Source organism: Phyllostomus discolor, chromosome 3, assembly GCF_004126475.2.
Source record: "Phyllostomus discolor isolate MPI-MPIP mPhyDis1 chromosome 3, mPhyDis1.pri.v3, whole genome shotgun sequence".
Taxonomy (NCBI): domain Eukaryota; kingdom Metazoa; phylum Chordata; class Mammalia; order Chiroptera; family Phyllostomidae; genus Phyllostomus; species Phyllostomus discolor.
Window position 1 is genome coordinate 51,936,155 of NC_040905.2, and position 26,928 is coordinate 51,963,082.

At 34.0% G+C, this 26,928-nt stretch overlaps 1 protein-coding gene across 1 annotated transcript in view; it reads left to right on the forward strand.

Moving 5' to 3' along the window:
* The first annotated feature begins 36 nt into the window (after positions 1–36).
* Positions 37–26,928, forward strand: part of XRCC4 (X-ray repair cross complementing 4) — a 219,507-nt gene continuing 192,615 nt past the window's right edge. The window contains 2 exon segments of the mRNA XM_028529935.2: positions 37–156; positions 20,986–21,134. Coding sequence (XP_028385736.1) covers positions 20,996–21,134 — 139 coding nt within the window. The 5' untranslated portion in view covers positions 37–156; positions 20,986–20,995.

Sequence of the window (26,928 nt, forward strand, 5' to 3'; positions counted from 1 at the left end):
TCAGACACTAGGATAGGCTCCTCTCGACGGCAATAAGGTGGGATTTAAGTGACGTCACGGGCCCCAGGCGGAAGTAGATGACACTCTCATTGGCTGCTGGACAGCGCTAGTGGGAGCGGGCCTTTTCGAGGAGACCGGAAGTGGGGTCACTAAGAGGTACTGTTCGGAAGTGGAGGGCTGTTTCTTTAAGTAAAAGTAATTGTAGGCCTGTAGTTATTTTCTTGTTTTATTTCCCCCTATTTTTTAATATTAATTTCTTTTAGTTTCCTGTTATTTCCATTTACAACTCCGTAGTGCGTGGATATTTCCCTGGCACGACCACCTTCTACCTGTAAGCTACTGGGCCATTCGTTTGTTGACCAGCTGAACGCTTGCGTTCCATGGCATGGTCCACAAGGCGTGCATCTCCTGGACCCCGTTTTCAGTTTCTCCCTTTGCACCTTAGGGATTTTTTTTTGGATAACAAAATGCCTTTTAAATGCCCTTTATGGTTCTGGGATTGAACCTGGAGGGTTCTATTGAGTAGGCTGATTGGTCATTGCTTTTAACATAGGCCTTTTGTCTTCCAATCCCCAGTAAAAAAAAAACTTGTCAGTTAGGTTGCATTTGGGGCTGAAACATTTGATTCTTTGGGAACAAGGAAGAACTTCCTGTGGTAATAAATGGGAAGCAGCTGCCCTTTCCTGAGCTCTAGAGAAGTGATCCACCAGCGAGACAAAGCACATGCCAACTTTATCATTATTTAGCTTCCTGTAATTTTAATAGTCCTAGTAGATGACGCTCTATTTTTCCCTGTTTTTGTCTTTGCATATTCCAATAGCTGGAGAAACGGGCGCCCTTATGTGTTTGTTCAGTTTGCATAGTTTTGGGAAATTTAGGGTTTATCCCTCTGCTCCCTAAAGTGCACTCTTTGGCTCCAATGTATAGTTTATTTTTTCTCAGGAAGCAGATAGTTTTTTTTCAAAATGTTAGTTTTTAAATTCTTTATTAACTCAGAAAGTGGATAGAGAAAAAAAAGGGAAGGAAACTCAGGTGTTGATTTGTGTGCTGTCTTTGGCCAAACTATGAGCCCTGTATTTAGAGCAACATGATGATTAAAACATTTGATTTCTGCTATCTGTTATTACATTGTTTGCTACCACACACAGTTTTTTAAAAAATATAACTAACTTTAGTTTCGAATTTACTGAATTGTCAAGAGTTGGTCAAACACACAATTTTAGCAAGGATTTACTGAGCTTTATTAGGGGAAAATGATAGTGCAACACAGGAATGAAGATGACTTGTTCCTTACTCCTTGGAGTAATGCGTCTGGGAAAGGGGAGAATCAAATATATAAAAAATGTACAGAATCCTCTTCCCGTCAAATCAGGCCATTCAAATGAAACAAACTTGGCTTAGTTATGGAAGTTATGTTGTGCAGTTCATCAGACTTGGTTTCCAAAGGAGTAAACGTGTCTGTAGATTTTACAACTGTTTTTGCTTTCCTGTGAAGATCGTCTCGATCTGTCTATATGAATACTTAAGGATAGTTCTTCTTTGTGAAGCCATGCTTCAAGCTTCCTGTGAAGAGCACTGGTACTCTGAAGCTGTTAAAGATCACAATTGATTTACTGTATTTATGGATTACAGTTAATTTTAGGCCATGATCACTTAATATACTTCAGCTTCAAAATACAGTAGTGAAGAACAATATTGGCCAGTTATATTGAGTTATATTGTGTCCCCCCCCCCCCATTGAGGGACACAAATGGTAATAGATAAAGCTGAACATATATGTATAATTTTTTTTCATGTAACAGCAAACAAAATTAATCTGACCTGTGGTAAGAGGTGGGGAGTTAGTAATTGAACTATGTGGTTGTTAAGCACATAAACCCCCTGCTTTTGGTTTTCACTGCCAATGAACTAATTTAAGTACCATCTTCCATTGCTAAATAAAAGTCTCCTTTCTGGCAGGTCTGCTATGGTTTCTCACTTCTTACTAAATAATCTTAGATCCTTTTCTTACTAAAAATAAAACCTATCATTCCTTTGTTAAAAAATTATTGCCTCTCCTGCATCTAGAAGAGTATTTTTAATTTTAGTTTCATGAGTTCCCTAGAATTTTATGTAAAAATAGTGCATATGTGTGTATTTCTGTCGAGAGAGTGCATAGGCTTCTCCATTGTTATGAGAATTAAATGAGTTAATACAAGTAAATCATCTTGCCAAGAATTTGACATTTAATAAGCACATTGCCTATTGTGTGCCTGGCTTTCTCTTTCACTAAATTAAAAATTCCTTGAAGGGGGAGATGATGTTGTAGGGCTGATTGATTTGCATGTTAGGCACTCAATAAAAGGTTTTTGAAATAAATTGGTATTGCTTTTATACCACCAGACCATTTTCTCCCCCTTTTCTCTTTTTACTTTGTATCTAGTATTGAGTTGGAAGATTTTCTTTTACATGATTTCCCAGTTTTTAAAAATGCGCTGATATTCACATATATTAAATGGTTTTACTTAACTTCTTGTTTTCTCTGATCCTCAAATAGCCTCCATAGTCTAAGGTTGAGGTTCCTTGTGTTCTAGTGTTTGTCTTTGCTCTTTTTTCACCTCCTCTTAATTCTCTTTTTTCATGGCTCTTAGATTAAGACCCATAAATTTTTTTTTTGACCTGAGTGTTATTCCTTTCACTTTAAGAAATGCTTCCCTTAACCTTTTTTTCCACTTCCAACCCCATTTATTTGCTCTTCTGAACAAAATTCCTTTGAGTTCCATATGATCCAAATCCCAATTTCTTTTTCTTTTTTCTATTCTTTTTTGTGTGGAGGAGGAAAAAAATAATTTTCCCTCCTACTCTTATAAAGTTCTGTCTGGGCTAATAAATCAAATTAACATGAGACATATTAACAGGAGAAAATGACCAAGTTTATTACATGTGTACATATGGGGGTTCCATAAGAATATGAGAGCAGAGGCCAAACTGGGCAGTTAAGGCACATATGCCACTTTGAACCCCAGAGAAAGAATAAGGGGTAGAGATTTGGGACTGCATAGAGGAGGGAGGCAAATGCATGGAGACAGAAAAGCAAATGTTTGGCAAATAAATGTTTGCTGGGCTATCTTTAATAATGAATACAGAGATCTTCGATTAAATGAGCCTTGCTAGTTTCTTTCTCATTACACACTAGTTCTTCCTGAGCAGGTTCTGTGTCTAAATTCTTTTAAGCAGTTGGGGGAAGGTTAAAGGTTTTTCCTGATTCATTTGTTTCTTAAAAAAAAATAGCTTAAAATAATATCTCATAAGGCATGTTTTGGGGTGGCAAACTCTGCTTGCCTCACTTGAGACCATTTCAGAATGACTATTGCTTCCATGCTCCCCCAAAATGCTTTCGTTAGTGTCACCAGTGATCTCTAGGTGTTGATCATTCTCAGTCCTTACCATACTTCACCTGTGGGCAGCCCTTAACAAACTTAATCATTCTTTTCATGATATATTTTCTTCCTTGATTTTCAGAATACTACACTCGGTATTTCTTCTATCCATTGGTTGCTCCTCCTCAGTCTTCCTTCTGTTCTTTCTCATCACTTATTATTGAAGTGCTCCAGGGCTCAATCTTTAGTTCTTTTCCTTGATCTACACTTCCTCTTGATGATACTAAGATGACTTTAGATGTCATCTGTATATGTTGTCATACCAAATTCATATTTCTAGTCCCCTCTCTTTCTGAATAGTTTTCTACCTCTACATCTCCAATTGTTTATTTAAAAGTATTCAGACGAGTGACACAAACAACTCCTTTTACACCCAGACCTGCCCATTCTTTCTCATCTCAGTTGATGGCAACTCTATAAAGCCAGTTGCTAAAAAATATTTGGAGTCATCATTGACTTTCTCTTATATTCTATCAAATCCATCAGCAAATCCTATTTGACTCTTTATAAACTATATCTGGAATCTGACTGTTTTCTACTCTTCCTGCTGTTAGTATACGATCATCTCTTGCATGGATACTTGTTAGTAGCCACTATCATTTTTTTGCTTGGATTTGTATCTGGTCTCCCTGCTTTTTTCAATCCTTGCCTCTCTACAGTGTGATCTCAGACAGTAGCCACAGGGTACTTTTAAATGTAAATAAAAAATTGTATTAAAATGTAAGATTCCAAATGTAACATGTTATTCTACATTGGGTCCTGGAATAGACAAAAGATATTAGTGGAAAAAAAAAACTGGTAAAATCTGATTAAGATAATAGGAGTGCATCTATGTTGGTTTCTTTGTTTTTATAAATGCACCATGGTTATAAAATGTGTTAGTATTAGAGGAAACTGGGTGAAGGGTATATGAGAACTGTACTATCTTTGCAACTTTTCTGTAAATTCAGAATTATTCCTAAATAAAATTTTTATTAAAAAAGAATGTCGCATTTTTGTTTTAAAACCTTTTGTGACTTTTCATTTGCCTCCTGGTAAAAGCCAACCTTTTTTATATCGGCCTACAAGATTCTACATGATCTGGTTTTCCATTATTCCTCTGACTTGAGTCCTTTGTTTTCTCTGCTCCCTTACTCTGTTCCAGGCATACTGGTTACCTTATTTCTTAGACACTTTAGGCCCATTTCCACCTTAGGGACTTTGCACTGGCTGCTTTGTCTATTTGGATTGCTTCTTCATAGACATCCACACAACTAATTCCTTTACCTCCTTTGTGTTCAAATGTTACCTTTTCAATAAAGCCTGCTTCAGCCTCCTAATTAAAATTGCAGCTTTGCAACTAATTCCCTTTTTCCCCAAAATGCCTCCCTGCACTCCCAGTTTCCTCTACTCCATTTTTCTTCTCCTTTGACTATAGCACGTGTCACCATATTTTATATACTTATTAGGTGTATTTTTAATTGCTCACCTCCATTGAAATGTGAACTTCACAAAGATAGGCATTTTTATCTGTTTTGTTCCCTTATGTGAAGTTCTAAAACACTGTCCAAGGCATAGAAGTACACAGTACGTTTTGGTTGAATAAGTGAGCTTGACTGGAAATTTGAATTTGTAATTCTTGATTTACAATCAGTCTGAAACATTGAATTATTTTTCATTTCCATATATCATGCTGTTTCTTGCCTCCAAGCCTTTGCTCATGCAGGTTCTTCTGCCTGGAATGCCTTTCCTTATCTTTTTCCTTCCACCCCTAAGTCATTTTCATCCTTTAAGATTTATATCTGAAAAAATGTAACTCAAGGAAGCCTTTCATGAAATGTCAAGCTGGCTTATGTGCTACTTTTCAGAGGAGCTCCCACCCTGCCTCTGTACTTTACAAGCTTGTAAAATACTTCTGTGTGTTGGTATCTCACTAGAGAGCTGGGAATACGTCCTGTTCATCTTTGGGATATCAAAGCCTGGGTACATAGGTAGTCAAAGAACGTTTTAATGTACTGGCATGACCAGAGTCGCTTAGCTATCAAGCACTAGAGGTTTAATTTCAGGCACGGTGTTCTGAGTATAAAATCAATGCTCTATTTGCTATACTTGGTTTTCTAGGGAAAAGGTGGACTGTGTTTAAAATAATAGAAAGATGGTTCTTTTTATACAGCTAGGAAGTAGTTCATGTATTTTATAGCCCTAGGCAATTTGCTTCTTGTCACTTGTGAAGCTGCCAATGCTGATGAAGAAGTGAGTTGTGCTTTTTTCTAAGATACTGCCTGTAATAAATGCAAAAAAGCTTATAATAGTCAGCAAATTTTAAATGTTGATGAAATTGAGCTCTTCTTGGGAGAAGAATACTGCTAAGACTTTTGTTGAAAGAAGAAATTCATTCCAGAATTCCAAACTGCTCCTGAGACATTTATGCTTTTATAGATGTCAGTACTGCCAATAGTTATAAATTAAACTTTTACTTATGTGCCATTGGGAAATCCCAGGATTGTTACAAGACATTGGGAAGATTTTCTCTCAGTGATATGGAAATTTGCTCTTAAGGTTGAATTAATGATGACTAGTTTGTTAACATTTCAACCACTTTTTATGGTAGGCACTCTGAATTCAAGCTGTCCTCTGAAAATCATGATCCTTGCAGTCTGTAAACCAGTCTATAATTTTGCCTATCTTTTGGACTAACAAAAAAGTAAATAATTTAACTATAAATACTGAAAGGTTTCAGTGGCTTTCAACTCCAGCAGTGAAGTCGACAATGATTAGGCTTGAGATGAATCAAAAACAAATATTACTTGGAAGACATTCCTGAATCTGTGCCTTTTTTCTGTGAGCTTACTCACCCTGCAGAAGTGACAGAAATGTAGAAGTAAACAAGGAGCTTAATCTGGTCTTTGTCTGAGAGGGTGCTTTTAACTTACTTGTAATTTTATCTGAACATTTAATGAGAATTTTGTGGAATCAAGTAAGAACTCATTTGGAACAGAAACAAGTGGCTGCTAAGAAATAAGATGCAGCTATTGTTGAAGAGGCTCATCAAAGTCCTGACAAAATAAATATTGACATGCTGAGATATATCAATATTTACCATAGAATTTGGAAGTTGCCCAGTTCCTGTTTAAGAAAACGACCTTAGCATTGAACACAAGTATATCAATAAATAAGGAACATGTTCAAATGAACAGCTGCTCAAAGAAAATAGGAGAACATCTGTTTGAATGTGGGGCACTTTAAAAACTTACATTTAAAAAAAATATTGATGCGTCTTTGGTAATTTGTGGGTAGATGCTTCTACAATGTAGTATACTGATGTAGTTCCATATGTGTGCTTCACTTAAGTGCTTTTAAAAATGACACCATGGTTGTAATGCATAACTTTGTAAATTAGTTATGCTATGATACTTGTGTAAATTGAATTTTTAAAAATGCTTTCTTAATATTGTGTTTAGGAACCAACCTCTTCATTTTAAGCATTATTATTATCAAAATTTGCTCAAACCATGACTTAGATATGACTTTTGGAAACTCAAGTTTGTGCTCTGAGAATTTAGCAATAGAGAAAAATAAGAAATTTCTTAAGTTAAAATGTGATGAGGAAATTTGTCCTGGTTATTATCTGAGAGCTATGTCTCCGAAGAAAATCTGTGAGGGAAAGAGTGAGTAAAGTCTATATGTTTGGTTGAATGCTACAGGTTGCCACTGTAATTCCCATATGAATATCACTGTACTGTAACAGCATTTGGTACGAAGTAGAAGAATGTTTGAAGTTCCTGTATCAAATCGTTGGAACTACACAATCTTACATCTGTTAGGCAGACTTATAAAAGAAGGTTAAACTTCGTTTTTTGAATGAGTCCTAAAAACGGTTCCAAAAGGTCATAAATTACAGGTATTGGAACTGCTCCTGTCTTCGATTTTCTGATAGTAGAGATCGGTGGCTTTTCCTTAGTAATGAGTCATTTAACCACATAACGTTATGTTTATATTGTGAGGAATGGATGCAAAGTTCAATTAAGGTTATATATTCTGAGGAAGCTGTATTTGTTTCTACAAATACCTTGATAAACATGAAATAACAAAATTGCTTAGAGGTTCACAAAAGACTTTTAACCTATTTTCAGTATGTTAAAGATAGAAGGGAAAGAACCATAGTTTTAAAATTTAAATTGGTTGAATCTTTCTTTTAGAGGGAATTTGCCAATGTTTTGATATAAAATGTTGAGCTTTAAGGAGAAAACACTAGACTTATTTCTTAGTGATTTTTAAAACTTGGGAAACTCTTTTTTCATATAACCAAGACTTGAATCTTTGTTTTGAACAGATACATGATTTTCTTCTAGGATTATTAGGGTCTTAAGCAAAATATTCACCAGTTGCCTCTTTGAACCACCTGTTACGAGTTATTTATTATGTAGCAATAAGAACATTTCCCAGTGTTTTAAAAGTGTTCTGTGTTTTAGATTTGATGATAGTGTAAGCATATTAAGTTTAACATGTGAAACTTCTTGTTTGGTGTTGAATATTATGAGTTTAATACAGCATTTCCAAAAGTGTGCATGCACACATATCACTGATAGAATATACACAGTTGCTTGCCTACAACTGTTTTGCAGGTAACTTTGACATAATTAAGGTTAAGAGAATTAAATAATTTGCTGAAGTCCACACAACCAGTGAATCACAGTGAGAATGCATCCTGAATTCTGTCTGAATCCAAAGCCTGACACAAGGTAGCTAGAGCAAAAAGGAATTGCTTGTCCTCGTACCTACAACAACCATGGTGAGATCTAGATTCTGATGCTGCTAGAATCTGGTCTGAGCTGCTGCTTACCCCTCAGTTCTACTTTTTGTTCTCTCTCTCTTTTTTTTTTTAAGAGTTTATTTATTTATTTTTAGAGAGGGAAGGGAGGGAGAAAGAGAGAGAGAGAGAAACATCAATGTGTGGTTGCTGGGGGTCATGGCCTGCAACCCAGGCATGTACCCTGACTGGGAATTGAACCTGAGACACTTTGGTTCACAGCCCGTACCTAATCCACTGAGCTACGCCAGCCAGGGCACTTTTATACATTTTACTATGGAAAATAGCAAGCATATTTAAAGGTAAAGAGAACTGATTCCCATGTACCCTAGCACAACATGTATCGACTTATGGCTGGCCCATCTCATTTCATTTATATCCTACTCAAAATTCACTCTTATAAATTATTATTTTTATTTTTTTTAACTGAAGTAAGATTGGTTTATAACATTATGTAAGTTTTAAGTATGCAACTTTATAATTTGACATCTGTATACACTACAAAGTAGTAACCACTAAACGTCTAGATACCATCTAACACCATATAAACAATCCCCTTCCATTTACTCCTCACGCCCCTTCAATTCCCTGACCTTCTTGTAACCACCAGTCTGTTCTCTCTCTGAGTTTGTTTGTGTTTTATTTGTTTTTTAGATTTCACATGTGAATGAGATAATACAGTATTTTTCTTTCTTTGTGTGACTGACTTTACATAATATGCTCAAGATCTATCCATGTTGTCATAAATGGCAAGATTTCATTCTTTTTCTATACTTTAGTAGTATTCCATTGTATGTGTTCTCATATCTTCAACCACTCACCCATCAAACTCACACACTCACATCTCACATCCTCTTTATCCACTCACCTATCATTAGGCGCTTAGGTTGTTTCCATGTGTTGGCTATTGAAAATAATGCTGCAGTGTACATAGGGGTGCATATATCTTTTCAAAGTAGTATTTTTTTTTATTATTAGGATGAATACCCAGAAGTGAAATAGATGATCATATGGTAGTTCTATTTATATTTTGAGGAATCTCCACACTTTTTCATGGTGTCTATACCAACTTACATTCCTACCAACAGTGTGTTAAGTTTTTCCTTCACATCCTCTCTTTTTTTTTTTTTGATAACAGTCATTCTAACAGGTATGAGGTGATATTTTACTGTATTTTTGATTTATGTTTCTCTGATAATTACTGATACTGGACTTTTTTTCATGTGCTTGTTGGTCATTTGTATGTCTTCTTCGGAGAAATGTCTATTCGGATCCTCTACCTATTTTTTGTGTTGTTTTGTTGTTGAGTTGTCCAAATATTTTATATATTTTGGATATTAACACCTTATTGGACATTTGATTTACAAATAGCTTATATGCAGTAGATTGCTTTTTCATTTTGATGATGGTTTTCTTAACTGTGCAGAAGCTTTTTAATGTGATGTACTTCCATTTGTTTATTTTTGCTTTTGTTTCCCTTGTCTTTAGAGTCAGGTCCACAAAAATGTTGCTAAGATTCATAGCAAGGAGCTTACCACCTGTGTTTTCTTTTAGGAATTTTATGGTTTTAGGTCTTACAATTAGGTCTTTAATCAAGGTCTTACATTTAGGTCTTTTGTGTTATTCTGAATATTATGTAAGATGTGGTCTAGTTTCATTTTTTCTACATGTCACTGTCTAGTTTTCCCAGCACCATTTATTAAAGAGACTCCATTCTTGGCTCCTTTGTCATAATTAAAAAGAAATTAATTTATTGGGGTGACATTGGTTAATACGCTCATATAGGTTTCTTTTGTCAATACTATACTGTTTGATTATTATAGCTTTGTAGTATAGCTTGAAATAGGGGCATTTTGTTCTTCTTTTCAAGATTGCTTTGGCTATTTGAGATCTTTTGTGGTTTCATAGAAATTTTAGAATTTTTCTAGTTCTGTCAAAAATGCTGTTGGATTTTGATAGGGCTTACATTGAGTCTGTAGATTGCTTGGGTTGTATAGGTAATTCAATAATATTAATTCTTCCAATATATGAGTATGGAGCCTTTTCATTTATTTGTGTCTTCTTTAGTTTTATAGTTCTTGTTGTACAGGTTTGTTACCTCCTTGGTTAAATTTCTTCCTAGATATTTTATTCTTTTGATGCAATAGTAATGGGATTGTTTTCTTAATTTCTCCTTCTCATTGTTTTTTATTAGTGTAAAGAAATGCCACAAATTTCTGCATATGGATTTTGTGTCTTGCAACATTATTGAAGTCATTTATTAGTTCTAACAGTTTTTTTTTGAAGTATAGTTTTAAGGCTTTTCTGTATTGTATCATATCTGCAAACACTGACAGTTTTAATTCTTTCTTTCCAATATGGATGCCTTTTATTTATTTATTTTCTTATCTAATTCCTGTGGTTAGGACTTCTAGAACTGTGTTGAATAAAAGTAGAGAGAGGGGAATTTTTTTCTTGTTCCTGAACTTAGGGGAAAAGTTGCAGTTTTTCACTGCTGAGTCTGAGGTTAGCCATGGGCTTATCATTTATGGTATTTATTATATTGAACTGTGTTCTCTCTATACTCATTTTGTTGAGAGCTTCTATCGTAAATGGATGTTGAATTTTGTTAGAATTTTTTCATGTATTGAGACAATCACATGATTTTTATCATTGATTTTGTTAATGTGGAGTATCAATTTGCTTAATTTATAGGTGTTGAACCATTCTAGTGCCCTTAGAATAAACCTGACTTGATCATGGTGTGTGACCTTTTAATGTATTATTGAATTTGGTTTCATAATATTTTGTTGAGGACTTTGGCATCTATGCTCATCAAGAATATTGGCCTGTAATTGTCTTTTCTTGTGGTATCCTTGTCTAGTTTTGGTATTAGGGTAATGTTGGTCTTGTAAAATGAGTTTGGGAGTGTTCCCTCCTCTTAAAATTTTTGGAAGACTTTGCAAAGTATTGGTATTAAATCTTCTATGAATGTTTGGTAGAGTTCACTACTGAAGTTGTCTGGTCCCAGATTTTTGTCTTTTGGAGAGGTTTTTGATTACTGATTTAATCTCCTTACTAGTATCTGGTCTGTTTAGATTTTCTGTCTTTCATGATTCAGTCTTGGAAGATTGTTTATTTTCTAGGATTTTGTCCATTTCCTCTAGGTTTTTCAGTTGTTGGCAATATAATTGTTTATAGTAGTTCTTTATGATCCTATATTTCTGTGGTATGAGTTGTAACTTCTTTTTCATTTCTGATTTTATTTATTTTGAGTCCTTTGTCTTTTATAGGGTAGTTTAGGTAAAGGTTTGTCAATTTTGTTTTTCGTTCAGAGAACCAGCTCTTAGTTTCATTGATTTTTACTGTATTTTTAGTCTTTATTTCATTTATTTCCACCTGATCATTATTATTTCCTTTCTTCTATTAAATTTGGCTTTCATTTGTTCTTCTCTTTCAAATTCTTTTAAATGTAAAGTGACATTGCTTATTTGAGATTTTTCTTGTTTCCTGAGGTAGGCCTGCATTGCTATGAACTTCCCTCTTAGAATTGCTTTTGTTCTGTCCCTAAATATTGATGTATTGTATACCTGTTTTCATTTGTGTCTATGAATTTTTTATTTCTCTTTTGATTTTTTTATGACCCATTGGTTTCTTAGTAGTAAGCTGTTTAATTTCCACATTTTTGTGGTTTTTCCAGTTTTCTTCTTGTAATTAATTTCTAGTTCCATACCACTGTGGTTGGAAAAAAAAAAAAACTGTACTGTTTCAGTCTTCTTGAATTTATTGAATTTTTTGTGCCCAAACATGAGCTGTCTTGGAGAATGGTCTGTGTCACTTGAGATGAAAGTGTCTTCTGCTGCTTTTGGATGGAATGTTCTGTAACTGTCTATTAACTTCCAGTGGACTAGTCTGTCATTTAAGGCTGATCTTTCTTTATTAATTTTCTGTCTTATTGATCTATCAGTTGATGTAATTGGGGTGTTAAAGTTTCCTACTATTATTGTATTGTCATTATTTCCCTTTAGGTTTGTTAATATATACTTTATATGTTTTCTTGCTTGTATGTTGGGTGCATATATATTTATAAATGTTATATCTTCTTGATGGATTGACCCCTTTATAATTATGTAATCACCTTCCTTGTCTTTTATTACAGTTCTTGTTTTAAATTCTCTTTTTTCCTGATATGAATATGACTACGCTAGCTTTCTTTTCGTTTTCATTTGCATGGAGTATCTTTTTTTCTGTTTCTTCAAATTCAGTCTGTTTGTCCTTACTTCTGAAGTGACTTTTAAGTAGGCATCATATAGATGGGTCATCTTTTTTTTTTTTAATTCATTCAACTACTCTGAATCTTTTGGAGCATTTAGTTCATTTACATTTAATGTAATTATTGATAAGTATGTACTTATCATATGCTGTTACTTGTTTTCTGACTGTTTTTCATAGTTTTTCTCTCTTCTCTTTTTCTCTTTCCTGTGGTTTCATGACTTTTTTGAGTGTTTAGATTCTTGTCTCATTTTCTCTGTGTATTTAGTGGTGGTGGTTGATTTGTGATTACCATGAGTTTCATATGTAACAATCTGTGGATGTAACAGTCTCTTTTAAGATGATAGCCACTTAAGTGCGGGCTGGGAACCAAAGTGTCCCAGGTTCGATTCCCAGCACGGGTACATTCCTGGGTTGCAGGCCATAACCCCCAGCAACCGCACATTGATGTTTCTCTCTCTCTCTCCCTCTCCCTCCCTTCCTCCCTTCCCTCTCTAAAAATAAATAAATAAAATCTTAAAAAAAAAAGATGATAGCCACTTAAATTTGAACACATTCTAAAACTTTACATTTTTACTACCCTCCTGTCACATTTTGTATTTAGATGTCACATTTTGCATCTTATTTTATGCACCCCTGAAATAATTACTGTCATTAAGTTAATTTTAGTACGTTTGTCTTTTAACCTTCACACTCACTTTATAAGTGAGTGATTCACTAGCTTTACTATAATATATATTTACCTTTTTTAGTGAGATTTTTACTTTTGAATGTTTTCTTGTTATTAATTAGTGTCATTTCTTTGTAACTTAAATGAGCCCCTTTAACATTTCTTGTGAGTCTTGTTTAGTGGTGATGTACTTTATTAGCTTTTGCTTACTTTGAGAACTCTTTGTCTCTTTTTCAATTCTGAGTGATAAGCTTGCCAGCTAGAGAATTAATTCTGTGTTGGAAGTTTTTCTCCTCTCAGCATGTGAATGTTATGCCACTCCCTTCTGGTCTTCAGAGTTTCATCTGAAAAAATCTGCTGATAATGTTATGGAGTTTCTCTTGTATGTAACAAGTTGTTTTTCCTCTTGCTGCTTTTAAAATTCTCACCTAGTGTATGTAAGGTTTGACATTATCCGTGGTATCAGGCATCCAAGAAGAGGGGTCCCTTTTGGATAATGGGGACTAATGTATATGGGCTTACACCTGACCTGCATAGCTCCTGGAGGCAGTAGGACTTGTAACCTTGCTTTAAAAGTTCGAGAGTTGATTTAAATTTTATCAGGTACAGTGTTTCAGTTCAGTTTGGAAATGCATCATGCAAAGGGACGCAGAACTGAATTTTTGCTTGTATCTTGGAACCTCCTCCCAAAAGAGTTGTCCGAAATATATTCAGAGATGTGTTTAAAATTGTGTCATGGAAAGTGTGTAATTATCCAGTTAGGAATATAATCCTCATGTGCTGTTTATAATTTATTTCAACCATGTGAAATTGCCATTCTTTGTGGGTTAAAAATTGTTAAATATTGACAATTTCATATGGCTCCTAAGTATTTTTGTATGGCTGAATTTGGTAGTTTTACCAGTTGAAGACATGTTATAGGATTTTGTGTTTTCTTTTCAGGATTAACTCTCATTTGTACCCCGATATTATCATTCATTTCCTTGTTTGTCATTAGAAAATATGAGATAAATGGGTGCGGTTGTAAGTAAATGGTGTGTTTGTGAATGAGGAGAAAATACAGTGGAAGTCTTGTTCCTTTTCTACACAAATGCTTTTAGTTAAAATTCAGTTCCAGAGCAGCATATTTTTTTCATGTAGAAAAGACTATATAAGGTTAACTGATGGTGTTTCATTGGAATATCTTCACTCTTCTGAAAGTAAAATTTGAGATGTGTCAAAATTTTGAGGCTTAAGAAATTATAATTACTAAATTCTTAGTGAAAAAAGGCTGTTGCTTAGTAAAGCTATATTTCAGGTATTATCTTATCTCTTTACTTCTGTTAAGTGTCATTCTCACATGAAACTCTGCAATTAGAACTGAGGTATTCTTTTGACAGTTTCCAAAATGATAAGTATACTCTCATTCATCCACCCTTGTTATTTGTAATGAAGAGTGTCCTTTGATGAATACAAAACAAGTCATAGTCTTGGAACTTTTGGTCCAATTTTAAGGGCTTTTTGGAAGCATAGGTGTTACATTTTATGTGAGAAATTTATCCAGGCCACTTTATTGTTTTTAAATACTTCATTGGGTAAGAGAAAGGAAAGAAAAGAGAGTGGAATTTAAATACATCACTGAAACTAATAATTATTAATGGTATTTGTAAAAGATTAGCAGAGGAAATGAGCAATAACATGATACTCAGGATGGCAGCAGCTGGCATTCCACAGTCATAAGAGGTAATTGAGATTGGACTATGACCATGGCAAAGAAGGCTTATTTTTTAGACTTATTTTATATTTCTAATGCTTTATTTCTGAAGCATTAGATTGTTAATATAGTATCTTCTTTGATCATCAGCTGTTGTGTTACAAGTTTTTTAATAAGATTATGCCCACAGTCTTAACTATATTTTATTCTTACTTAGGGTAACCAACTATTCTGGTTTGCCTAGGGTTGGGAGGTTTCCTGGGACATGAGGTTTTCCGTGTGAAACCCAGGAAAATCTCAGCTAAACTTGGACAGATGGTCATCTTGCATTTATTTTCAAAATTAATAGAATGGATATAATTCTAACATGATTAGAAGGATATTTAATAGTCCTGTAAATTCTTTACAAAATTTAGGAATGTCTAACTTGGAAACATTTCAGGAAAGGATTTCTTTTATAGAAAGTTAGCTTGATATTTTTGTTTTAATTACTTTGGAATTTTAAAGGTAAATTGATTTTGTGGTCATTTAAAAAAAAAAACCTTAACACCAACCAGCAATTTGATATGCTATTAATAGTGAAAATGCTAGGAGTATATTACTAATTAAAATTTTGCAATGTGGGAATTATAATAATACAATACATGTGAATAGTTAATGCTTTTAAAAATACTAGCAAATAGGAAAATGGTTCTTTTCTTTACACTTAGTTTTCCTGAGCTGTTGTATGATGTTTGTCTTATCAAAAGTAAATAGATCAGTGTTTTTTGTCTAAACCTTTCTTTCCTTTTTATCTAGCAATTATATATGTTCTTATCCTTGAATTTTTGTAATGTGATAGAAAAATTTGTCAGCACAATTTTGGTTTACAATTTACATTTTTTTCTCCTTAAAAAAATAAGGTCACACAAAATAATATGATCGGGAATCTAATTACAGACTACTAACAGCATGTGTGCTCTTGTTTATTTTGAACTCACTTTAGGTATCAGCCTGCTTTTCTCAACAAGGGGACACTTCAGTTTAATTGCTTCATTGGAAACATGCATTTAGCCCTTTCTGATCTGTAAGTACGACTCCTTGGCATAGCTGCAGAAGTTTGAACACCTGCAGCCCAAGCAGCTTGAAAAGAAAACATAACTTACTATAAAGGAAAATGAAAGAAGCTCAAGTTCAAAATGGTGTTATCAATGATACAGTGTTGTCCCTAACTTGAGCTGACCTAAGAGAGTTGGCTTCTGCACTGCTCCTTATCGCCATCCAAAAGGGCATACAAAATTCTTTGTAAACTAATTTAAAAAGTGTCTTGTTTATTCAGAGGCAACTGTGAATGGTATTTGTTCAGAGTGTAGATCACATCAATTGCATACCAGCCAACAACTTATTTCTCTTCTAAGAGAGAAGCCAAGTATCAAAGACACAAAGTACTAAAGATAAGCTTCTCAATTCTCAACTGTTCTGAGCTTCAATAAAGCTACTGATGTACAAATTGGGGTGGGACCCAGCTGTTTCCACCTGCAGGCTTGTCTTAGATCCTTGGCTCTGGCTCGGAGAGGTGCTCATATTAGTGGGACCTTTAGTGCCCTTAGAAAACTAGAAAACAAAACCTGTGCCTTTTTATGGCGCTAATCAATCAGTCCCTCTGAAGAGGATTCCACCTCCTTTCTTCAAGTAGTCTTGGGGTGGGGGGCAGTGGGAACCAAACAAGCATAAAAACAACTGTGGTTGATTATTTCTATTTACATGGCTGATAAAAGCAAAGAAGTCGTTGATTTATTCTTACTGAATCTCAAAAGACATTCCAAGTTATCCTTTTTCCTCTTTCTATTGATTCTCAGATATTTTGTATTGGATATTTGATGAGCAGGTGACCTAAGTAAAAGAATGATGTATTTTCAAAACTGGTTCAAATGTATTATTAGGAAATTAAGACTCAGTTGGTACAAAGAAAACATGCCTGAGGCTATTTGAGACCCAAAATACTTACACAAAATGAGTTGTCACATTTGGCCTATTAATATATTAAGTGCTTAAACATGGCTCACATGTAGCATCATGGTTTCAAACCTGAGTTTACTAAGATCTTTAAAATAACATAACGTTGTCTTTGTGATGAGTATGTAGATTTAATCAGAAAATTGGAAAATATTTGAAATGTTAATAATTAAAGCTATTGTTAAAACTAATCTGATTCTTAAATATCTTTGTAGGATTATTGAAATTGAAGCTCTTGTATAATTGTGAGTAGGATGAGTTACTGAAAAACATTGGGAATATTGAATTTTAAACTAATTCATCTCTATAATTTAAAGTTTGTGACTTGTTTCAAATATGGTGAAAAATAACAGTGAAACCAACTGCTGCTTTAAAGCAGTAATTCTTTTTTTTTAAGATTTTTATTTATTTAGTTTTAGAGAGGGAAGGGAGGGAGATAGAGAGAGAGAAACATCAATGTGCGGTTGCTGGGGGTCATGGCCTGCAACCCAGGCATGTACCCTGACTGGGAATTGAACCTGCGACACTTTGGTTCGCAGCCCTGTTCAATCCACTGAGCTATGTCAGCCAGGGCTGAGTAGTAATTCTAAATGCTGTGTTTTCCTTTCACAAAATTACATTGGTTGCTAACAGTAGCCATGTTTCAGGAGGCACATTTGAGAAGAACTAGTCAGTGTAAGTGTATTTGTATTGGTGTGTTTGTATATAAGTTTTGTAGAGGCAAAATGTGGTCTTCAGAAGTAGTTTCTATTACCCTCTCTCTCCTATTTAGATTTATGTCAGCTCCTAGCTATGTGTTTTTCAATGATTGGCATAGAAAAACAGTAACACATTTTCTAGCCATTTTCAAATTTAAGATTACAGACCATGTAATTTGCTGCATGTTAAGTGCATTGACTATTTGATCTAAAAGAAATATTCACAAATGGATAAAGCATTTCAGAACTAAGCACATCTAGGAAGAGACGGTCTTGATGCAGGACAATATATTGACTAAATGAAATATTTAAAAATAATTTTTTTATTGATTACGATGTAATTAACCCTACAAATTTACATATCTTAAAAATCTTAACAAGCTTAGTTGATATGACTAAAGTATGGTTAGTTTATAACTTTGCCTTTTACCGGGAAGCATAATAAATATTTTTCTGAGTAAACTTTAGGTGGAAATTAGAATTATTACTAATTCTTCAATTTGGGGGTATCTTGCGCTCTTATTTTTTGATAGTTTTCTCTTCATTATGGAAGTTTCTCAGCTTCCTTGTGCTATGAGGTAGTACAGCTCTAGCATTCTACAATTAAGCATTCTTCCCACCCCCAAAAGATAGAGCTCTGTGGTAAGTCAGTCAGCCTTGTTTTGTGAAGAGCTGACTAAGTGAGTTGTTTTTATTTTCATATTCATTGTCAATATAATGCTTTATTTATGAGAACATAACAGTTTTAAATCGAAAAAGGAAATGAAAAGTTCTGATGTAAAACTTTGCTTTTATTAAAACTTAATCAGTTGTCAGTGAAATGCCAATTAGTAATTTACTTCTGGATTTTTGTAGCATGTTATGTTTATTAATCATAAAAATTTGAGGCAAATTTACATTCTTACCCACCAATAAAAGGTTAAAGAAATTCTGAAAGCTTTTTTTAGGATCATCTAATACAGAGATTCATGCTATGTGATTAAAGAATAATTCTCTGTAGTTTTCCATCTTTGAAGTTTGTGCTTTTTTTTGGTTTTGACTTTTTAGAACGTTTATTCTTTGCATGTTTGTAACTTTTAGGGCATTTCTTTAGTTTTGCTTTTTAGGTTCTATAGCTTATGCATCATTTAATGATGTGCACATAGTCAGAGGATATTACAGTATTAGAAAAAGGTAGTTTTTTGCTTTGAATTAAAAAATATTTGTCATATCATAGTCTAGTGAGTTTGAGGACAATCTGGGCAAGATTCTTGAGTGAATTACCAGGAGAAATGATGTTCAAAAAAAAACCGACAAACCCTTAACATTAGAAATGAGAGTAGGTCACTGAGAAAAAGTCTCAGTGTTAATTTATTCCCCCTTTAAAAAAGTAGTGTTGTTAGACTGGTAGAGTAGGTAGGTTTTACCAAGGACTGTCCTGAATCCTTGTGACCTAAATGGAGATAGCAGCAGTATGCCTCCTGAGTAGTGATTGATGTCTATGAGAGGCTGGTTTCTAATGACAAGCCACAGAAGTCTATGCTTGAGCTTGTCCTGATAACATTACACATACATGATTTTCATACTTAGGAGGGATGTTTATCAAATTTTTAAGTGGCAAGGTCAGGGAGAGATTGTAAATGTGCTGCATCATAGTAACAGAATCACTATTCAATGTAACTTTGACAAGCTAATTTAAAATATAAAATTGCACCCCTTCAAAAACAAAGAACAATATTGAACCTTACACATATATTCCGTCACATGAATATAAAGGATAGTGTTTAATAAGTAGTCCTGGGTCAACTAGATACATACATGGAAAAAGTCTGTCTTGACCTCTCCCGGACACAATGCACAGAAATCAATTCCAGATGGGATTTGGAAGATCTAAATCTTCCAAACTTGGAAGATTTAAATGTGAGATCTAAATGTGAGAGATAAAATTTACAGTGCTTTCAGATAACCATAGGATAACATCCACGTGTCCAAAGAGTTCTTAAGCAGTGCACAAAAAGTATAACCATAAATATTTTGATAAATTGTAACTTCATTAAAATTAAGAACATTTCATCCAAAGATACCATTATGAGAGTGAGAAAGAACTTACAGAGTGGGAGAAGGTACTCATGGTACATATTTCTACAAAAGGGTTAATATTTAAAATATAAAGAACAAATCAAGAAGAAAGAACAAATTTAAAAAAGGACAAATCAATAAGAGCATCAGTAAGAAAAAGACAACTGGACAGACACTACATAAGACAGAATGTTTAAGAGCCCAACAAATACATGAAAAGTACTCAATATCATTGCTCATCAAGGAATTAGAATTCAAACCACAATTTAATACTGCATAACTCAAAATGGATAAAATTAAAAAGATGAGAAATGTTTATAAGGATGTGGAGCAAACTGTCATATTTCAAGTATATATTGATACAAACTTTTTAGAAAACTTTTGGCTGTGTAGTACTGAAACTGGCCATATGTATATACTCTGTAGATATTAGCTAGAATGTTTATGGCAGTACTGTTTGCAGTAGTCAAAACCTGGAGAGTACTCAAGCGCCTATCACTAGGAGCATATATAAATAAATTGTATTTTATGTATATAATGGAATAGTATACAACCATTAGCATGATCTACAACTCTAAGAAACAATTTGGATGAATTTCTCAAATGTTGAGCAAAAGATGCCAGACAGAAAGTAAAACATTTTGCATGTTTATATTTACATAAAAGTACAAAAACACTCTAACTCCAATCTCTGTTAGAAGTGAGAAGAGTGGTTATTTGGGGACATAGTGAGTGGAAAGGAGGTATTGTGAGGATGAGTTCTTGTGTGGTAATGTTTTTGATTTAGGGATTTTTTACATGACTTTGCTCTATGTTGTAAAGTTGTATTTTTGATATGTGTACTTCTCCCTGTATATAATACTTCAATACAAAGTTTTAAAAATGCAGACAAAATTGTATTAGTTTTTGGCTGCAATACCTTGATATAACATGTTTCAATTATGGGGAGTTCCTGTGTCAGTGGACTGAGTGAGAAGTCACTGAGCCCGAGAATTTTCTTCTTGGAGAAGGCATGACTGGGTACTGTGAACTCTTAGGTTCTGGGATTTTTTTTCTTAGTCTTTGTGCTTATTCTCTTTTTTCATTTCAAATAGTCTTTTTCCAGACAGAGAAAGTCTATTGAACCTTGTGCAAAATTTACTTGTCATATTGTTGGAGATAGTAATTTTTATTTAGCTACATAATTTCTGCAAATCAGTTGCCATTTATGGGCCTTTGCTTTTCCCATGTAGAAAAGTTGTGAATCAGTATTGAACAGAAATAGGATTTGTTGAGTTTGGTGGTTGGCTAACTAATACAATTTTTAAAAACTTATTTTCTTGGTGCTATAGCTGAGAGACCAATACAGAAAACATCACTGTTTGATAGTTACAGTTACTTGCAAATATACTCATTTTATTCTTCCATAATAGGTGACCAGCAATGGAGAAAAAAATAAGCAGAATCTGCCTTGCTTCTGAACCTGATATAATTCATTTTCTACAAGTCACTTGGGAGAAAACACTAGGATCTGGTTTTGTTATTACACTTACTGATGGCCAGTCAGCGTGGACCGGGACAGGTAATGTTAAAAGCAAAATTTCAGTAACTTGCTGTTTTTCGGTTCTCATTGATACTTCCAATTAAAGTGCTTCTTTAACAGATATTGGGTAAAATTAATGTAATTGCTTTTACTTGTTATTTACATTTAATTATATATAAATTTGTAATATTTAATGCCATTTTGTACAATTAGTATTATTAGAAGGGTAGAGAAATAAACATGTGCTCCTGCAAATTCTGGTTACCATTTGAGCCTTAGTACTTGGACTTGGTTTGACTTGTTAAATGACCTCTTTATATAAAGCATAAATACTACTTTTTACATGTATGTTTTCCAAGGATCTCAGGGAAATAGTAGGGGTCGGGGAGGAGGTTGGCTGGATCAAATGTTTGTGTTGGCTTGGAGGAATAGGGTAGTTGTGCTTTTCATTTTATATACTTATATTGTTTCAATTATTTTCTTATGAACATGTATGACCATGTTTGTAACAAAACCAAATAGAACTCAAGCCTAAAACTTGTAATTCAAGGTTCAAAATCTCATATGAGATTTTGGTAATTATTTTGTAAAATAGACTTTTGACTATTTTTATTTGGTGATAATCTTTTTTAAAAGGCTAATGGCCCTGAAATAATATGTGGATCATGACAGGTATAAAGTCAAAAATCTAGAATTATGTTTTGCTCATATAGCAAAGTTTTAATATTTTTCTAAACTATTTTATCAAAAGATTCAAATAACTGTTTCTATAGTTATGCAATAGTCATTTCTATAGTTGTGAGTATGTTTTAGGTAAAATAATTTTGTCATGTTGATTTAAATACTATTTGTATCTTCTATCAACTTTTGAAATACTTCTCTAACATTTGATATTACTACAGTATATCATCTTTTAAAATTACATAAGTTCTGGTCCTGGCTAGTGTGGCTCAGTGGATTGAGTGCTGGCCTATGACCCAAAGATTGGCTGTTTGATTCCCAGTCAGGGCACATGCCTGGGTTGCGGGCCAGGTCCCAATATGGGGCACATGAGAGGCAACCTACACATTGGTGTTTCTCTCCCTTTCTCCCTCCCTTCCCCTCTCTCTAAAGGTAAATTGATAAAATCTTTTTTAAAAAATTATGTGCGTTCTGAAATTTTGTTTCTTTGTTGAATGTTAAAATTGTTATACCACAACATTTTTTTTATCCACTCATGTACTAATGGACATTTGGGCTGCCTCCAAATCTTGGCTATTGTAAGTAATGCTGCAGTGAACAGAGGGAGTGCATCTTTTCTTTCAAATTAGTGTTTTGAGTTCCTTTGGATAAATTCCCAGAAGTGGAATCTCTAGGTCATAAGGCAGTCCATTTTTAATTTTTTGAGGTTAAGTCAAGACTGCTTTTCACAGTAGCTGCACCAATCTGCATTACCACCAACAATGCACGAGGGTTCCCTTTTCTCCACATCCTTGCCAACACTGGTTTGTTAATTTGTAGTAGATGAGTGGATAAAAGAGCTGTGATACATTTTACTCAATGGAATACTTCTGGATGGTAAAAAAGGACCCTTTGTGACTGCATGGATAGATAGACCTGGAGAACATTATGCTAAGTGAAATAAACCAGTCAGAGAAAGATAAGTACCATATGATTCCACTGATATGTGGAATCTTATGAATAAAATAAACTAACAAAATAGAAACAGACTCATAGGTAGAGAACACATTGACAGCTGTTAGAGGGTAGAGGGGTTGGGGGGCTGGGTGAAAAAGGTGAAAGGATTAAGCGAGAAAAAAAAAACAAACAACTCATAGATACAGACAACAGCTTGGTGATCCCCAGAGTGAAAGTGGTGTTGGGGGGGATAAATGGTGATGGGAGGAGGCTTGACTTGGGGTGGTAAATGCACAGTACAGTATACAGATGATTGTATTATAGAATTGGACACCTGAAAGCTATATAAATTTATTAAACATTGTCACCCCAGTAAATTCAATGAATTTTTAAAAGCTGTTATATAACATAGTAAAACTGAATTTATACTTGCAAGTTGTGTGTGTGTGTGTGTGTGTGTGTGTGTGTCTTTTATGACAGATTGCAAGGAATGCTGATACAAGGATTACTGAAATTGCAAATTTCAAGAGTAATGTTTGAGTACCTATTATGGTATCTCTTTAAGATGTAAATTTTTATGTAAGAAACACCAGTTGTTGGTTGGTTGTTGTAGTGTAGGAGTGGTGGAGCTAACACCAGGTTAGCTCTATGTGTGCTGGTGAAGGTGGACCCAGGAGACAGCAGCACTGTTTTAGGGTGAAGTGAGTGCAGGACTGAAGACCATGGAGTAGGTTAATTCCAGTCATCTGGGGAGAAGATCAATTCCAACAGTGCAGTCCAGAAGGCATGCCGTAGGTGAAGTGGTTGCTTTTATGTGAGGAATGCTGTGTTTATAACCTAAATATTTCTGACAAACAGCTTATTCTTTGTAATGAGGAATTATGGTCAAACAGAGGACCCTGAGGTACTTTAATAGCCTTAATCATCAAAGGAAGGGATTACATTTTAATCCAATCAGTAACTCTCATTCACCAAGACAAAGAACAAAATTATATGTTAATTTTTTTGTCATTAAGCATTGGGAAGAAAAAAAGTGATTTTATTAACACTTAAATCTTAATTTAAACAGAAATTAAAGTTAATTTTACATTAATGAAACATTTTGTTTATGCCATACAAAAGGTGCTTGCAGTTGCTCTTAACATTATTAATAAGAATGTTATTTCACTAGACTGGGTCCACTGAGAGCAGGGAACACACTTGATCTGTCAACTGCTCTATATATATGATTATCTTGACCAATACTTAGAGCGTACATGCTTAATGGATATTTTTTTGGAAGTGAAGATGAAAGGATGCCTCAAATACATAAAAAGAAAGTGAACCATTCATTTTAGAGTTAACATATTGTAAAATGAAAAATCCAGTTTCATAGTTCTTGTTGGCATTGACATTTAATGCAGTATATTCTGCAATTTATTTTCCAGCTAATGGAATTTAGGGTGAAAAGTGTGATATCAAACGTCTGTGTTATTTGGTGGGTTGACTTCCTGTAGTAAACAAGCTTTCAAGTGGAAAATTTTACAGTTCATTGTATATGGTCATTTTATTTTTCAAAGATTTCAAATAAAGTTTTAAATCTCACATATGTTTTATACTTTCATTATTCATTTCTATTTTCTTGTTTAAATTTCAGGGAAAAAATAAAACCAAATAATATAGCATTATTTCCATGTTTAGTTAAGGCTTATTACATAAATATAATTTGGTTTGGCACTTCATAGATAGACAATAATATGATTAAGAACATTGAAACAATTAAATAATTGAAACATGAAAATGGATTTCCTTCCTATACCTCATCCTGTTTTTTGTACAACTTTTTGATTGCTGCAGCCTTCAATTTGGATAATTTTTTTCTCTTTTCATTTGAGTGAAATTAAAAGGATGTGGGGTTCTTTTTAATCTCCCACACACTAAACTCACTGATTTCTTTTTCATTAGCAATGTTTTATCTAATGAATGTTTTGGGTCTAATTATCTTGCGGTCTATCATCACTTCAACATTATAGGGGGTAATATCACAGGATTAAGTCACAAAGTGGGTTAATGATCGATGACTATTATGTGACTTTTATAAGAATTGCAGTCAGCAGTAAGAAACTTAAATTACCCATCTCTGGAATAGTTTAAATTTCATTGAAGAGTAAATTAAATTTTAGTAATTCTTTAGTATTGCATAATTATATCCATTTATATTTGTCATAAACATTGATATTTGGTGACCTATAAAAGCTTAGTGGAAAAAGGATTTTTAATAAAAGCAATAAACTGGGTCCATGATTTGAAACCATCAAGAAACCTAAAGGGCTGCTAAGGCTGACCTCTTCAGAGCTCAGACACAAATGTGACATACACACAGTTTTTGGTTCCTTATACATAAGGATCCAAAAGAAAGAATCTTCTTTCCTTACTTGCATTTTCACCTACCTACAAAGAGTGTTAAAGAGATGCTTTCTTGGCAGCTACCTGTCTGAGAAAAATTTCTTGTTTTGTGATCATGTTGGCGTGCTTGCTTTTTCTAACATATTATATGAGTTAGCTGAATCCTTGCTGAATTTTATTGTTTCCATGGCTTTTAATCCTGGTCACTGAAATTTTTGAAGCATTGGATGCTCACAGCTGTGCTTCCTCCAGATGCTCTTAGTACAAAATTCAAAACTGGTGACTAAGTTGTTTTTTTAAGATTGTAGTTCTTTCTTAATAGGCAGTGAAAAATTCACATTTATAGTTATAGGAACTATCCAAGTAAATTAAAAAAACCTGGTACCTTCTTACTAAACATAATTTTTAAAGGGGAAGTTTAAATAGAAAGATTAAACTGACAAACTAAATGGAAATGGAGACATAGTTACATGGAACTGACTGAAGTGAGTTCCATCAGAGGGGAGGGAGTTTGGGGGGCTGGATGAAAGAAGGTGAAGGGATTAAACTGAAAGCGTATCTACATAACACATAGGTACTGACAACAACATGGTGATAGCCAGAGGGAAAGAGGGGTAAAGGTAGGTGGAGGCTGGCAAAGGGGAGATAAATAGGGATGGAAAGAGGCTTTGGTTTGGGCGATGGGCGAATGATACAGTGTGCAGATGATGTTTTGTTGAATTGTACACTCGAAACCTGTATGGTTTTGTGAACCAGTGTCACCCCGATGTATTAAATTTAAGAAAAAAGAAAGATAATTTTCTTTCATATGTTTTTTCTTCTTAAAAATGAAATATTCCATAATAATAATCAACATGCCATTCACAGACGGAGTAAGGTAAGAGGGTGTCTAAGATGGCAGCACCTGAATGCAGGCCCCACGAGGCTGGCATTTTTGTCTCTCTTGAACTGTTGTACTTCTGGTGGCTGGAATAGTGCCCAGCAGATCGTTGATGCTCATGGCATTTTAAAATAAATGAATCCATACATTCTATTAAATATTTTCAGATAAGTACCTTGTTATGTTCATGAAATTTAGAATGCTTTAGATGGTGTATCAATAAACATCTATTTTTATTTTCTTTTGTGTTTTATAAGTTTGTCTATATCTGCATTAAAGATGGCTTCTGCAGATTTATGTGTTATTTCTTTGTGAAATAATTGCTTTCCCTAGGTATTTGGAATTCTTCAATATTATCCAAACACAAATTATTCCTCAAATGGGAAGCATTTGTTTCATTATTTTTAGATTGTTTGGGAAGACGTATTACGATATTTGCAACATCAGTAGATTTGATAGTGATGATCATCTTAAATATACATTTGCTTCAAAAAGAGGAAAAATATGTGAAAGTATTTTAGAAGCTGCAAAGTCACATAACAATATAAGATATTTTTATTCTTCTTCTCAAAGGCTGTGTTGACTCATTTTACTATCAGATTTATTATCAAAATTTTTGCTCAGGAAATATGTGTGGATCTCCAGACTCTTCCCCATTGTGTGTCATGGGGCTCCAGACACTTAGTAGCACACAGGCTAGTATTATGAAAAGCTGGGTTGTATTTTCAGGGATTCTTTAATCAAGATTCCATTGTTTTCTGTTGTACTTCGTTTTAATAAGTTTTTTAATATCATAGAAGGAAATAATTTATCCACTATCCCACATTTCCGCCTATCTCCAAGCAACAAACAACCAGAGAGACATAAATGTGAATCCTAGGTTCAACACTTCCTGCCTCTGTGACCCTAGACTGTTATATGATCTCTCTGAGCCTCAATTTTCTCATTTAT